The sequence below is a fragment of the Magallana gigas genome, chromosome 4 (assembly GCF_963853765.1).
Source record: "Magallana gigas chromosome 4, xbMagGiga1.1, whole genome shotgun sequence".
Lineage (NCBI taxonomy): Eukaryota > Metazoa > Mollusca > Bivalvia > Ostreida > Ostreidae > Magallana > Magallana gigas.
Window position 1 is genome coordinate 27222625 of NC_088856.1, and position 13466 is coordinate 27236090.

Genomic DNA, 13466 nt, shown 5'->3' on the forward strand with positions numbered 1-13466 from the left:
TGACCCGAAAACCACTATTTATGGACGCGTTGCATAAGCTCTGCACCTGTTATCAATCAAGCAAACCAAAATAGACATATAAATAAATAATCACGTATATTGCTTTTAATTCTCTCGGGAGCATTAATATTTCCGAGTTCAATGTTGACCTCAAAATGGCGCATGTGCTATGAATGAATACATTTGGAGGTAAAACATTTCTTTGCCAGATCGGCATGGTACTGTTCTAAAAGGCACCACATATCGATATACCAATGTAAACTCTTGCACAAAACTGCACACTTTGTTTATTCTTTCTAAAATAGTGGTTTGTGAGTCTTTAGCGGTTGCTACAAACCCAATACCACACCCCTATTCTTACCTGTTGTTGTGAAACACACTGAGAATTTTTTATTTCAATCCAACACTTCCCTGACTAATGATTTTTTTAAAACCCATTTTGGAATGTTACATGTATCTAAATCAAATTATAGCTAATGGTGCAGGTATTTGCCAGAATATAATAAAATGTTATCTTCAATATTTTCACATTCATAGACCTCCATTATATGATAAAAAATAACTCATGATGCATATATATGGTGACAATTTGTTCATAACATTTCATTTTGACAGAAATCATGTATGCTATTTTGAAGAAGAAAAAAAAATGATTCTGTGTAGTGTCTAAATAAGAGTCCAAACAGTATATTATGCCTCTAAGCTGTATGCATCCACTGTTAAGGGGTTTGGGAGTTTTTGTGTATAATAAATAAATGATCGTTTGATATCTTTTGGTGTTGTAGAGAAGGGTGTATAGTATGCTTATGTATCACTAACAAGGCTTGGCTTCTAACGCTTTAAGCTGTTGTGTTCAATTTGTAATTATATAGTCTAACATAATTATGTTTGGCTATTGAAATGTATATGTGAAAGTCGTTTTGGTGTGTTGCGTTCGTTTTTTATAAGAGAATATTATGAAGAGGAACTTGTTGGAGGACATATCCATCAACTCTTCTCTAAAGGGATTTTTTGAAAACTGTAAATATATGAAATGAATTTTTAAAAAAGTTATTAAGGATTTATTTTTTCATTTTCCTTGCAGCGAAGAAACACTGATTCTGATCAAGATGACCTGAACGATATTCAAATTCGACTTCCAACCATCAACCGATCCTCCAGATCGAACCTGAACGCCGTCAGCGGCGGCGGCGGCGGGGGCGGGGCGACAACTCCAAACAGCAAATCCAATAATCTGACTGTTACTACAGCCATTGTTACACCACCAACGCCGAGCACAACTCCAGAGACCGAATCACTCTTGGCGCAAACTGATCAGTCACCGCCGCCGTATCCACAGACTTCTTCTACTCAGACACCGTATACTTCACAAAACCCTGGAGATGTGGTTAAAATATCCTCATTGTGATAATTAATCGTGTGTTAGCTAAAATCTTAACGTCTCACAATGCTACTATGATATATTTAAAATGCAACTCTAGACAATTGGACATCGCAAAACATTTGCACCGAATCGGCAATGATGATCATGATGATTTATGACGGAAAATTATTGGATAACTATACCTCAGTGTTAAAGAATGAACAGTGAAGGTGTCAATGAAGGAGCTTCAATCAAAATCTTTATGCGATGACGAAAAATAAGTAAAACGGATAAAAAAAAAATCAAACACGAAGAGGCGTGAAGTATTTGCTACGAAATCTGCCCAAATAATTCCATTTTATTCATTTTTCAATGGATACTGCACTGACCACAGATATTGCGGAATGTTATTTATAGTGTGATTTCTTTCACCAGTTTACCACGTGATTCTCTTTTCCCGCGGAGAAAATACATGGGATATGACAAACTTATCACGTGATACTTTCCAGAGCGATGAATGGTTGATTTTTTTTTAAATTATGTCTATAGAAAATATTGCTCACGTATAGTGTTAAGTATGTAGGTGTGTAGAATTTGCAATTTTGTATTTGCATCAGATCTCACATCATTTTTTGTCACACATCCGTATTCATGCAAAGTGCGATAACCCCAGAATCATTTCAGCATTTCAAAAAAAAAAATTATGTCTATCCTACTATGCAGAGTAGACTTAGAGGATTGTAGGAAAGGAAAATAAACCAAAGAATAAGGAAAAAAATCCTTTTCAGAACAAGTTACATACATCAGGATATACAGATGTTTTGATTAATTTACATAAGAATAAAATTATTTGGTGAAGAAAATCTTTTTTCGAAAGTATATTTAAAGGCAAAAATCAACACTTAATTATACAATCATATTACATCATTGCTCAGTGTATTAATTGTGGTGTTCATTATCTCGTAAACTTTGCCTTGCGAAAGTTCTAAGTTAAAAGAAAATGAAACAAGAATAGCCTTGAAGTTCACGATATCACTTTGTTAGTAAAAAACAGAATAGCATTCTACACTCTACGAACCATTAAAAAAAACCCTCATTGACGTAATATCGTTATTCATTTGTATATAGACCTCAAATGCGATATCACACTTTGATATCAACCTTTAGTACCAAAAGAGAATTCATTTTGAAATGTTCGTAAGAATGGGATGTATTTATTTACCATATGCGAAAATTGAATGTTGACTTATTCCTGCAGACAGGGCTTTTTTCGACCCTTTATGTTTGCCCAATCACGGTAACCGTTATAAAAGATTTCGTCTCGTTTTAAATTACATGTAGCTCTTGCGCAGTTGTGGCTATAGAGAAATAAATTGCATTTTTTTAAATTTGCCCCGTTTAAAATTTCCCACACTGTCAATTAGGCTGAATTGGGCAAAAATAAAAAACGGGCGAAAATAATAAGAATTGTTTACCCTATATAGTTAACCCATATTTTCAGGTTTTAATCTTTTACTTCATTTAGTGTCTCATCCATCCAAATCCTCTTTCTTTCTTTTTTTACAGAATTAAGAATATACACCAAGCTAGACTATTTCTATATTATTGACAATTTTAAGCGACGATTTTAAATTCGTACAGCTTAGATAATCATTAAGGGCGAAAAGCGGCACTTATGTATAAAGGTTTTTTTTTTGGTTTATTTAACTCACAGGTCAAATGAAAATGTGTTATCTCTTACAAAGCGTGACGTTTTTAGAACTATGTGATCGATCGCATCGAGTGCTTTTAGATCTGTTCAACAAAAAAATGATATAGATGTCTCACAAAATGTATTCTTCCGCCACATGTTTACAGCGCGGATTATTTGAATTGTAAATGTCATTCATGGTATGTTTTTTTTTCTCAAACGAATTTCTTCATTGTTTCCATTAATATATATGTAATTTTTTCCCCACTTAGTAAGATCAACTTTGTCAGATACTTTAGTAATACCTTAAACACACATTACTTTGTGCAACTCATTTTTTTTCTTCAAAAACATCATTTCTGTACAAAATTGAAAAAACCATTTACCGCGGATGTATTAATCCGCGTTTTGTTTTGAATGCGGACTATTTGATCCTTGTGTGTGACCGAATGAAAGTGAAAAGTCCATCGTGAAGTTTTGTTTCTCTCATTTCGAGGAGCTGCTTCGTATGAACACTTTGGTGTTGAGTGATTCTACTTCGTTATACTCTGCTTTGAAGGACAAGGTCGTGACCTACCTTTGACCCGTGTGTGAAATGATCCGTAACTCGGGGTTATAGAGTAGGTTTAGCACGGGTTTACCCGTTGTTACTGTTTTATTACTACAATAAATTCCCATTACAATATCTTAAGACAAACGTCTTGTTTTTTATTGACTAAGAATTTATCTGGGCTATGATTTCATAATTGATTTGTACGAGTATTGTATAAACAATGCACATGTACGTAAGTGCTGTAAGTTTAAGAGCAAATGTATTATACAAAGGATAGCAAGCAAAGAATGAATCTCTCTCTCTCTCTTCTCTCTCTCTCTCTCTCTCTCTCTCTCTCTCTCTCTCTCTCTCTCTCTCTCTCTCTCTGGTAGGTCACTTGATCTAAGAACGTGTATTTATGATTAAGGGGGCTGGGGGGTGGCTGCCATTTTTGACAATATTGATCTCCTTTAAAAGAAGAGCTCCATAAAAAATAATAGAAAATGATAAAATTTATATCAAAATATATGAAATTTTTCTTTATCAAATAGTAGTTGATAGCTTCAGAAATCGCATATAAAATTTTCAAATAAATCTGATGGTTTTATATTACATTATATTTCGACCCCCCAGCCTCCTTAAATATACATTTCAAATTCAATCACTTTAATGTGATATATACATGAACTGTATGAAGCACAAATAGAGACTGGCATTGTTCAGTCTTTCACTTTCTATCTCGGCATGTACAAATACATGTAGTTCAATACGAGGATGATACATGTTCTTAATATTGAAATATTAGGAACAGAAACAGAGAGAACAGTTAGGTTCACACAAGAATCGGCATTTTAACACACGTCTCTACATTTCCATGATGTCATACACGAAAAAGTGTTGGACACTTTCGGCAGTTTTGGTAATGCCATTGTGAGCATTCCAGCACAGTTCCAGATTCCCTGTGACTTCATCTGGCTTTTCTTTGAGAAAAGAACGAACGTGCTTGGTTGGCATCCCGGCTTCTTCGATGAGAATATCTCCGACGATCTGATTTTTCCTGTTTGTCCCCCTTTGGTGGACGGTAACATGTCGATGTAAAAACTGACCTGATAAAAAAAATCCACTTATTTAAATATTGGCTTGTTTTTTGCTTCTCTAGGAATTCGTGATTTTTATTTACAAGGACTTGGAAAGTTTATATAGCCGCACATTAAGCATGTTCTTATTCAATTGTTACAAGATAATAACAAACACATATCTAGGTTATAAGTTGCTCATATAAACACTGTAGTTATTTTTAAGCTCTTAATTAAACGTCATACTAGTAAACAGTAACATTTAGAAATAGTACGAATTTTTATCGCCGAAATTTGTGTAAGGATCGCCATATACTATATATAATGATAGATTGCACTCCAACATGTCCAAAAATCTCTAACTTTGCACTCCAGCATGTCCAAAAATCTCTAACTAGTAATTCTATAAAAAAAATTTCCGGTAGAGTGATTGTCCATTGACTTGAATTAACCATTTTCGAAACAGATCAAATTTTGTTTTCAATTCAGGTAATTTAAGTTTTTGCACTAAGCTTCCTATTGAAATCTACAAGTCTTACAATTTTGCTTGTGGAAAATGAAAATAACCTTTAAAAAACCCATTATTAAACGTATATGTATTTCTAAACTTTCATTATTTTTAGTTGGCTACTTAATTAACAATCACTTAATGACAATATCACGTTTTCATGAATAACTGGCACAGTGCACATTCATACAGAAAAATACACTCGATTTCTATATCAAGAAATCGTGAAACTTACCAAGCATTCCACTTGAATTTTCCGATAGTCCGGCCTCGTTTTCAATGTACACATTCAAGTAATCGACCGCCATGTTACCGTAAGCAATCGTCCTTTTAATGGCGATCTGTACATCATTACCGAAGTCGATTCGAAGTACTCGGCATCTTTTTATGGTTACAACCTCAACTGTGACGTCATTCAAAAAGTAAGGATTCTCATCACCCCAGAATAACTCCGCACCGTCGAACACAATTTTGGTCGGTGTCACTTTCATCACGTGAGATTTGAACAAAATAACGATTTCTCCCATAAATGTTTTCATACGATGATGAGTGTCAAACTTAAATGACGGAACAATCCCTGCGTTTATGAATATACCTGCAGCAACAATAAAACACAAATGAAAAAAAGTTCAATTTTATCCGATTATTACATTTTGACAATACTACACTTTTTTAAACTAGGCTTGTACAAAGAATAAATGTTACATAACACAAACAATAAGTTTATTATTGATCGAGGTTCATAAGTTTAAGCAAAATAAACCGTGTCTCTCAAAGTTAAGAATTTGAAATACAGTTAAGTCTGATAATAACTATATATCATTAATTCATTGTTCAGTGCTATACTTATTAACAAAGATGATTAAAATTGAAACATTCATCTTGGTTTCTTTTTCGCTGCATGACTTAATGATCTGATCTAAAATGCACCGAGGTAAATATACCACCAAAACAACTGCATTTAATATAGTGCAATGTTTTCTGAAAAGGGCTCTAAACTATATTTCATAATATTATTAAAATAAACATTTGATGTGAGAAATTGCATTTACTAAGCTATAAACGCATTCGGTACCAAGTCTTGTAATTGACACAGGGCGAGGACGGCAGGTAAGTGCATGCAGGTATATATAATATATGATGAGATAAAAAGATTGATAGTTGAAAATGAAATGATTTTAAGTTAGTGTGTGTACCTGATTCCTGATCGGCAAGTATACGCAGCACATCCCCTGGGTTGCCATGTAGATCAAAACACAGCGGATACTCCATCCCACGAATTCTTATCATGAAGTGAGGATCGCCACCAGCTACAACAAAAGTCAGGAAGTAGTAAAAAATCCAATCTTAATTTTCAAGGGGCATGGTCACGATTTTGGTCAAATAATTTTTCTGTTTTTATTATTTAAAATGCTTAAAGGTCCATTTCCAATGATCAAATGAAATTTGAGAGTCATTCGTAGATCGAGTTTTAAGCAAGATACAGGGCTAACAATTTTTGTTCTTGTAAACAAGGCTCGTGTCCTGTTTTTGTTTACATAGTTTCAATATACCAGTAGAAATTTTTTTTTTTAAGCTAATTAGTCTTTTTTATTCTTTTTTATTTTAAGCATAAATTAACAGTTATTAACGTTTAACACATTCAATTTAATTCTAAAACTGGGATTTTTACTTCAACATTCAAAATATAAACAAAATCCTTGTTTACATAGCAAAGAATTGGAAGTTCTGTAACTCACTTATAACTCAACTAATGACACTCAAATTTTGGTTGCACATCGAAAATACTTTACCAAAGCAGTGTGCACATTTAAAATCGGAAAAATAATTTTGATCAAAATCGTGACCATGCTCCTTTAAAATGAAGATAAAAAGCATGGGGAAAAGGGAATTTAATGTTTTTTAAGAGGGCCCGATGGGCGTGATAATTTTAAGACTGTATTAATCATTCTCTTTAGAAGAAGAACTCAATACAGACATATAGTCTAAAATACCCAAATTTAAAATTGAAAAGTTATGGATTTTTTTTTATAATATTTCATAGGTAATCAAATCAAATACGAGAGTGTTTTGTAGATCTGATAGTTAAACTGTAGACCATCCAGCCTCTTTTTTGCTCTTAAGTTTTTTTTTAATTTCAAAACTTTTCGATTTTTTAAAGTAGTGTTTACAGTGTATTAAGTTTTTGTTAATTTAATAATGGATTCAGGCTTTACTTCATACGAACATGGTTTTTTTAGTACTAGTATTTGATAACGGTCAGGATGTCGTGTAAAACGTGTACTTACCCCCTCCCCCGTATGAAGTTCCAGGAGGACCACGGTTGTATGATACTGGTAAGCTCCCTCCTTGTGGAGGGGGTTTACTGTCTGCCATTGCTATTCAAATAAAAAGCTTATCTTGTATTGATATTCATAATACTAGGTAGCAACTAATACAAAAAAACCCCCCAAAATTGATAAACTGCAACTTCAGTAAATTTTAAACTTTCTCATATCTTCTGATTTATACCTCAATTGATTTCTTTCTGTAGGTATATAGATAAACTGTTTGTGAATAAAAAACAAAAGAAAAACGAAAAATCTGAAGTATTGTTACAGTGTATATTCCATATATTAACATTAACAAAAGGTAAAGTAAAAAAAAAACCTGTTATGCATTATCAATGATATTGGTTTTGTCGCCATCACATGAAAAAAATCAAGCTGAAGAGAAAAGTTGTGTATTTAAGAGAGGTTGAGATTGTTGGTATTTACGGGTACATGTAGGTATAAGAAACGAAGGAAACATTGAACGAAACATTAGGCCCCATTTTTAGGGAATTCACCTACTACAAATACACGTAGCCGTGCACGCAAACAATATCAAACTCTCTAACATGATTTCACAGACCGTCGTCCTCTTCGTCAACACTAGAAGTTTCTTTCTTCTCGGGTTTGACGACAACCATCGATGTCAGCGGGGTTACAAACTTGTACTAAAACGACAACAAAATTTACATTTTATGTTTGTTTTAAAAACACGATAAAATAGATTGGTTCCAAACATACTTGACTAGAATATTTATGTTTGACCATAATCAGACATTTGACCCTCCGGTGTTCGCCCTGTCTCGTATTAAGTCAAAAAAGTAGAAACATAATGACAAAGGAGCGAATGCATCGGAGAAAAGGTGCATGGGTGAAGTAAAAAAGCAAACAGGAGGGAGCGGAACCATTTTCAATACCAGGAAAATATTAGATTCAAAATTGAAACAATTTCTCTCTCTATCACATCAATAATGAATGGTTTTCGGCTGTCCTTTTTACCAATGAAAAATAAACAGAAATCGTAACCTTCAGAGAGAGCTCCAACGCCTGTTTCTTTATGTCCTCTTTAACAGTTGGATCTGTTTCACCGACTGATTTTTCAAGAAGCTGCTTGATGGTCAAGTACGCCCATATTTTCTCTGTGATTTTTACATAGTCACCCGGTTTTGTAAGCTCAGGAAACGAATTATCATCCAGATCCGCAGAAAGAGATAGTTCTACTGTACCTTGAGATCCCAAACCTTCTACTGACAAATCAAAAACCTTAACATCATTGTTCTCGATTTTTCCAGCAACAACTATTTCTGATCCCAATAAATATGAAGGAAAGGAAATCTTTGTCAGGTTTTGTACGCTTGATGCATTGTTTAAATATTTGAATGAAACGTCTTTTAACACGGCCGCAGAAACTTCGTCGTAGAATCCTTTAATCTGGAGTGTTGCATCTGAATCCTCATAGATCTTGCGACTCAGACCGTTGTTTTGTACGGCAACTTTTTTGATGAAATTGTAGTCCGCCCCTTGACCAAACGCTAGGCTGTAAATGGGAAAAGCATTCGAGTTTGCGATTCGAACATTTTCTAGAATTTTATTTAGATTTGTCTCCCCTGAAGAAGGCTGCCCGTCTGTCAGGAAAAATATAACCTGCGCTCTTTCTCTGAAGTTCTCCGCCTTGTTAAGGAAGTTGCTTCCGTCCAGGAGAGCACTATTTATGTTTGTTCCTTAGAGAGTAAAGGTAAGAAAGAAAATAAAAATGCAGGATATTTAACAAGAGAATGTAATCAATCGCGTTAAAATTTGGACCTAAACATCCTCCTATATCTAAATTTTTTATATCGCTACATGCAAGAAACATTTTGTAATAGATAATTGCATATAAAGAATTTAATTCAAACACCGTGTTGAACATCGATTACTAAAATCATTTTTATTGTTTATACAAGCTTGCTTCCTAAATCTTTGATATTCTGGGCAAGAACTATTTTCTATATTAATTCTTGCAGGGGTCATGTTTGAAAAACAAAGTTAATTCCAAACATTAATTACAGCCTCTTTCTAAGTTTAATGTTTAATTTCTTTCTTGCGAAAAAAAAAGTTTCTCTTAGAGATCATAGAACTCTTCTCTTGTGTAACTCAATGCAAAACTGGATTATATTATCAAAATATATGTTATGGCAAATTTAAAACGCTTGCGCCGATTATCTAGTTTAGAACAAAATATAAGGTCCAAACTCGCACTTATTCTATCTGAAAAACCATTGCATTCTTCTCGGCAAAGTCAGTTACTCGTTTTTGATAAATTCGACAAAAACTTTTCAAACTTTAGTTTTCGTCAATGGCCTCCATGCTTTCATAAGTGTTGTCATTATTTATACTAGCTTTACATCATAATAAAGTTATAAACAATCGCCTGATAAACTCCGTTGTCTTAGATAGAATTAACAATGCAAAATCTCTTCAAAAAAGTCTTCAAAAGATCAAAAAGTGCCACTTTTTCACAGAATCATTGCTAAACTGAGTTATAAAAATCCACAAACATTTAATTGATAATTCTTAAGGTTTTAAATTCGTCTTTTATAAAAATGAAATTAAGCAAACTATTTCGACGTCAAAATGAAACACCGTGTACATTACATGCATTAATTACTGTACCTCCAGCTGCAACCATGTTTTTCACGTATATTTTTGCCTCCCTCACAGTTTTCTTGTTCGCTATCACTGAAGATTCTTTGTAGAAGGAAAGACTAGAACTGAATTTCAAGATATTAAAGCGGTCACCTTCGTGCAGGTCACTCAAAATACCCAATACTGCGTCCTTCATCTGCTTTAACTTGGTACCATACATTGATCCACTAACGTCCAAAATCAAGAGTACGTCCTTTGGAATTTCTTCCATGTCCGAAGGAGCAAAAAAATGTACGAAATAGCCATCAACGACCTAAAATAAATTCTTGACACCTGAGACTTGAAGCATCAATCTGAGCTGAATTACTTATGATATTCGCCTCATTTTTCCTTTATTGATAACTTTTGTTGAAATGGGACTTATATCAGTAGTGGGCTTAGTTACGTTTTATGGCATCGACGCATGAAATATTATCATTCATACGATACGATTAATGTTTGCATTTATACACTATTATTTATAGTTTTAAAAGAAATCTTTTGTCTTATTGTTAAACAATAAACATTGTTAGAAATCTAAATAATCAATTATTTAAGTGAGTTAAATTGATTATACATACCATTACATCGCCTGCGTTTGTTTTCCTGTCTATGTCGTATTCTACAATGAAGAGCCCGGATATTCCCCGCTCCGAATTCTGCCTTTGATCCGCCTCTGAAGGACTGTATGAAATTCTAGCGGATTTTGAGGTTGGCCTACTCACAACCGCTAATGTATTGCCAGCTGTGAATGGTATATTCAGTATTAAATCAATCTTAAACAAGTTATCGCTTCATAAATATCTTTTGTCTTCTATAAATGAAAAAAAGGCTTTATTTAACATGCTAAGTTTAGAAAAGTGTCTAAACCCCCCCCCCCCCCCCCCCCCACACACATTCCTTTAATTATCGATTACTTTATTGCAGACGGAAGACGTTCAAATCAGAACAGAAGTTTATCTTTGGAAGTACATTCATTACAGTGTGACCACAATATTGCTTGACTGAATGAATCGTCGCCTTTTTCACAATCATACCTTTGATTTCCAACTTTTGCTCCAACTCATTACGTATTGGAGGAACTCTAACTTCAGTCAATTCCCTTGATTCTTCAATAGAAACGTGAATTTGAAAGTCGGACACTATCTGTTTGGGATTGATGTATATCACGTGTTCATACGAGCCTCGTTTGCGTTTTAAAAGCTCCTGATAGGTCAGATTGAAGACAACTTTTTCTTGAGCTCCAACATTGACTTCCACTGAGAATCTGTTTGTATTTCGTGGTCTGGAATATGACAGGTATTGTGAATCATTTGGAATTAGAATGGTATACATATCATATCTACTATCTTAAAAAATGTTCTAATAGAACCAACCACGTTGTATAGTAACTGTTATCAAAATTGGTGTCCGGTTTACACCAAACTTTATTGGGGGATGTATACTCGAATTTTAATAAATGTGTTAAAATGTGGTGGGAAATGGACTTATCATTTTTAAAATATCAGATGAAGTCCATCTTCCCAAGTCAAGGGTTTCTGATCCGCATCGCTTCTCACAAAGCGATGTGAGAAGCGATGCGAATCAGAAACCCTTGACTTGGGAAGATGAATGAAGTCATGAATATATAATTTTTTTTTTGAAATTTTCATTTTGTTGTAGTTGGTGGTAAAATGAAATATCATTCTATAGGATTATATCAAGTGTGTTATTGAAATTGTTCGATGGAAATGACAAGAAAGATTAATAGCGAGAAAGAGGGATTTTAACCACATTATTCTAGGTCGGTTCTCAAACGATCACAAATTTTAGTTTACCAACGGCCCATTATAAGTGACGGATAATATTATAGCCTACTTTTGTTTGACCTGTCCGGCACTCTGTCCCTTTTTCTTGGCTGCGTCATACTTCTTCTGTGCAGCAACTTTCTCGTTTACCTCACCGGGATAAATCTTTCCGCCAATCTCCCTAAAATTTCGAGAACATATTGCAATAACTATAACATCTTTTCTTTTAAATACAAAATAGGTTACCACGATGCACATTACAATAAATAGACCTTCGTTAAAGTTTTTCTATACATATGTTGTAAAACTAAATGTCATCAGATCAATTATTATAGTATTTTTTTAAACTTTAAAAAAAAACACACCAAAATTTATTCATCAACTTGAATGTAATAGGTTACTTCCGAATTCATAATTACTAGTTTTATAACTCAATCGACCATGCAAAAATGCATCCAATTGTTAGAATTGTTAAACAGGTAGTTTATACTTAACTCTAATGCGCAATAATCTTTTAGAGGGGGTATACATTAGTCCGATGCTTAAAATGTCTCATTACCAAAACCTGTTGCATAAGTGCAAGGGTCGACTAACCACTCTCTTGAGATTTATTTTTAGACTTGTCAATATTGACATGTATTTGCCTAGGTCAAAATTTTACTTTTCAGATTATTTCTATTAGTCAACCAAAATGTCAGTGTCAGCTGTCAAGATACATGCATAAGCGAGATTTAGAGATCTTAATTAAATTCTTTGATAGGTGAACAAAGCGCACTTCAGGTAATGTTTTGTTAACATTTTGAATTTTGACAAGAAAAGTTTAAACCCAAAATGAATGCGACAAACGAGACAAAATGCGTTAAAAATGGATAAGCAGATATGAAAATCAGTTTGAAAAAGAACGTTTACCGGTATATTTAACCAATGTAAACAAAAACATGACACTAGCCTTTATTTCAAAAAACGAATAATTGTGATCTTAGAAGTTTGCTAAAACTGGACGACTGACACTTAAATATTGGTAGATTATTATCTTAGAAATGTATTACTAAAGCATTGTAAACAATAAATATTTAAAAAAAAATACAATTTTAAATTTAAAGTCGATAAGGATGTGTATGTTTTTAATAGTATATAATAGATTTATTCGTATATACCGGTATATATAAAGTCGAATAGGAGATATATATTATATTGTTATACTTTCATGTTAAATACTGAAATCTGATTGGTTAAGACGCAGTTAATAATATTTACTATTACCCTCAGCGTTAGCAACGCACTTGGCAACGGGTAACATTAAAAAATATTACATGCGCGAAAATTATGCGCGTACGGTTCGCTGTAGAATTCACGTTATTCCTATATAAATGCAGTAAAATTTTCGTAAGAATTTTAAAAAAGACATTCAGTATAACAAAATAAATAGTGCCTGTTTGGGAGGATAACAGTTGAAATTGACACCCCTCGAAAACCATTGTCAACCTCCGCTTCGCGTCGGTTGACAATGGTTTTCTCGGGGTGTCAATTTCAACTG

General features: G+C 33.6%; 2 protein-coding genes across 7 annotated transcripts in view; one reads left to right on the plus strand and one right to left on the minus strand.

Moving 5' to 3' along the window:
• LOC105336729 (potassium voltage-gated channel protein Shal) overlaps positions 1-2924 on the plus strand; it is a 36328-nt gene extending 33404 nt beyond the window's left edge. For both annotated transcript variants that reach the window (XM_011441161.4, XM_011441162.4), the window contains one exon: positions 1085-2924. In XM_011441161.4, the coding sequence (XP_011439463.3) occupies positions 1085-1408 (324 nt within the window). In that variant the 3' untranslated portion in view covers positions 1409-2924. The remainder of the gene's footprint in view (positions 1-1084) is intronic.
• Positions 2925-3735: 811 nt separating this feature from the next.
• LOC105347243 (inter-alpha-trypsin inhibitor heavy chain H3) overlaps positions 3736-13466 on the minus strand; it is an 84335-nt gene continuing 74604 nt past the window's right edge. For 3 of the 5 annotated variants that reach the window (XM_066081843.1, XM_066081844.1, XM_066081842.1), the window contains exons 3-12: positions 12000-12110; positions 11180-11427; positions 10724-10887; positions 10131-10416; positions 8505-9199; positions 8062-8146; positions 7458-7547; positions 6366-6479; positions 5405-5764; positions 3736-4691 (exon numbers count right to left, since the gene is read on the minus strand). In XM_066081843.1, coding sequence (XP_065937915.1) covers positions 4450-4691; positions 5405-5764; positions 6366-6479; positions 7458-7547; positions 8062-8146; positions 8505-9199; positions 10131-10416; positions 10724-10887; positions 11180-11427; positions 12000-12110 — 2395 coding nt within the window. In that variant the 3' untranslated portion in view covers positions 3736-4449. The remainder of the gene's footprint in view (positions 4692-5404; positions 5765-6365; positions 6480-7457; positions 7548-8061; positions 8147-8504; positions 9200-10130; positions 10417-10723; positions 10888-11179; positions 11428-11999; positions 12111-13466) is intronic. The other 2 variants (XM_066081846.1, XM_066081845.1) reach the window with 2 other exon arrangements.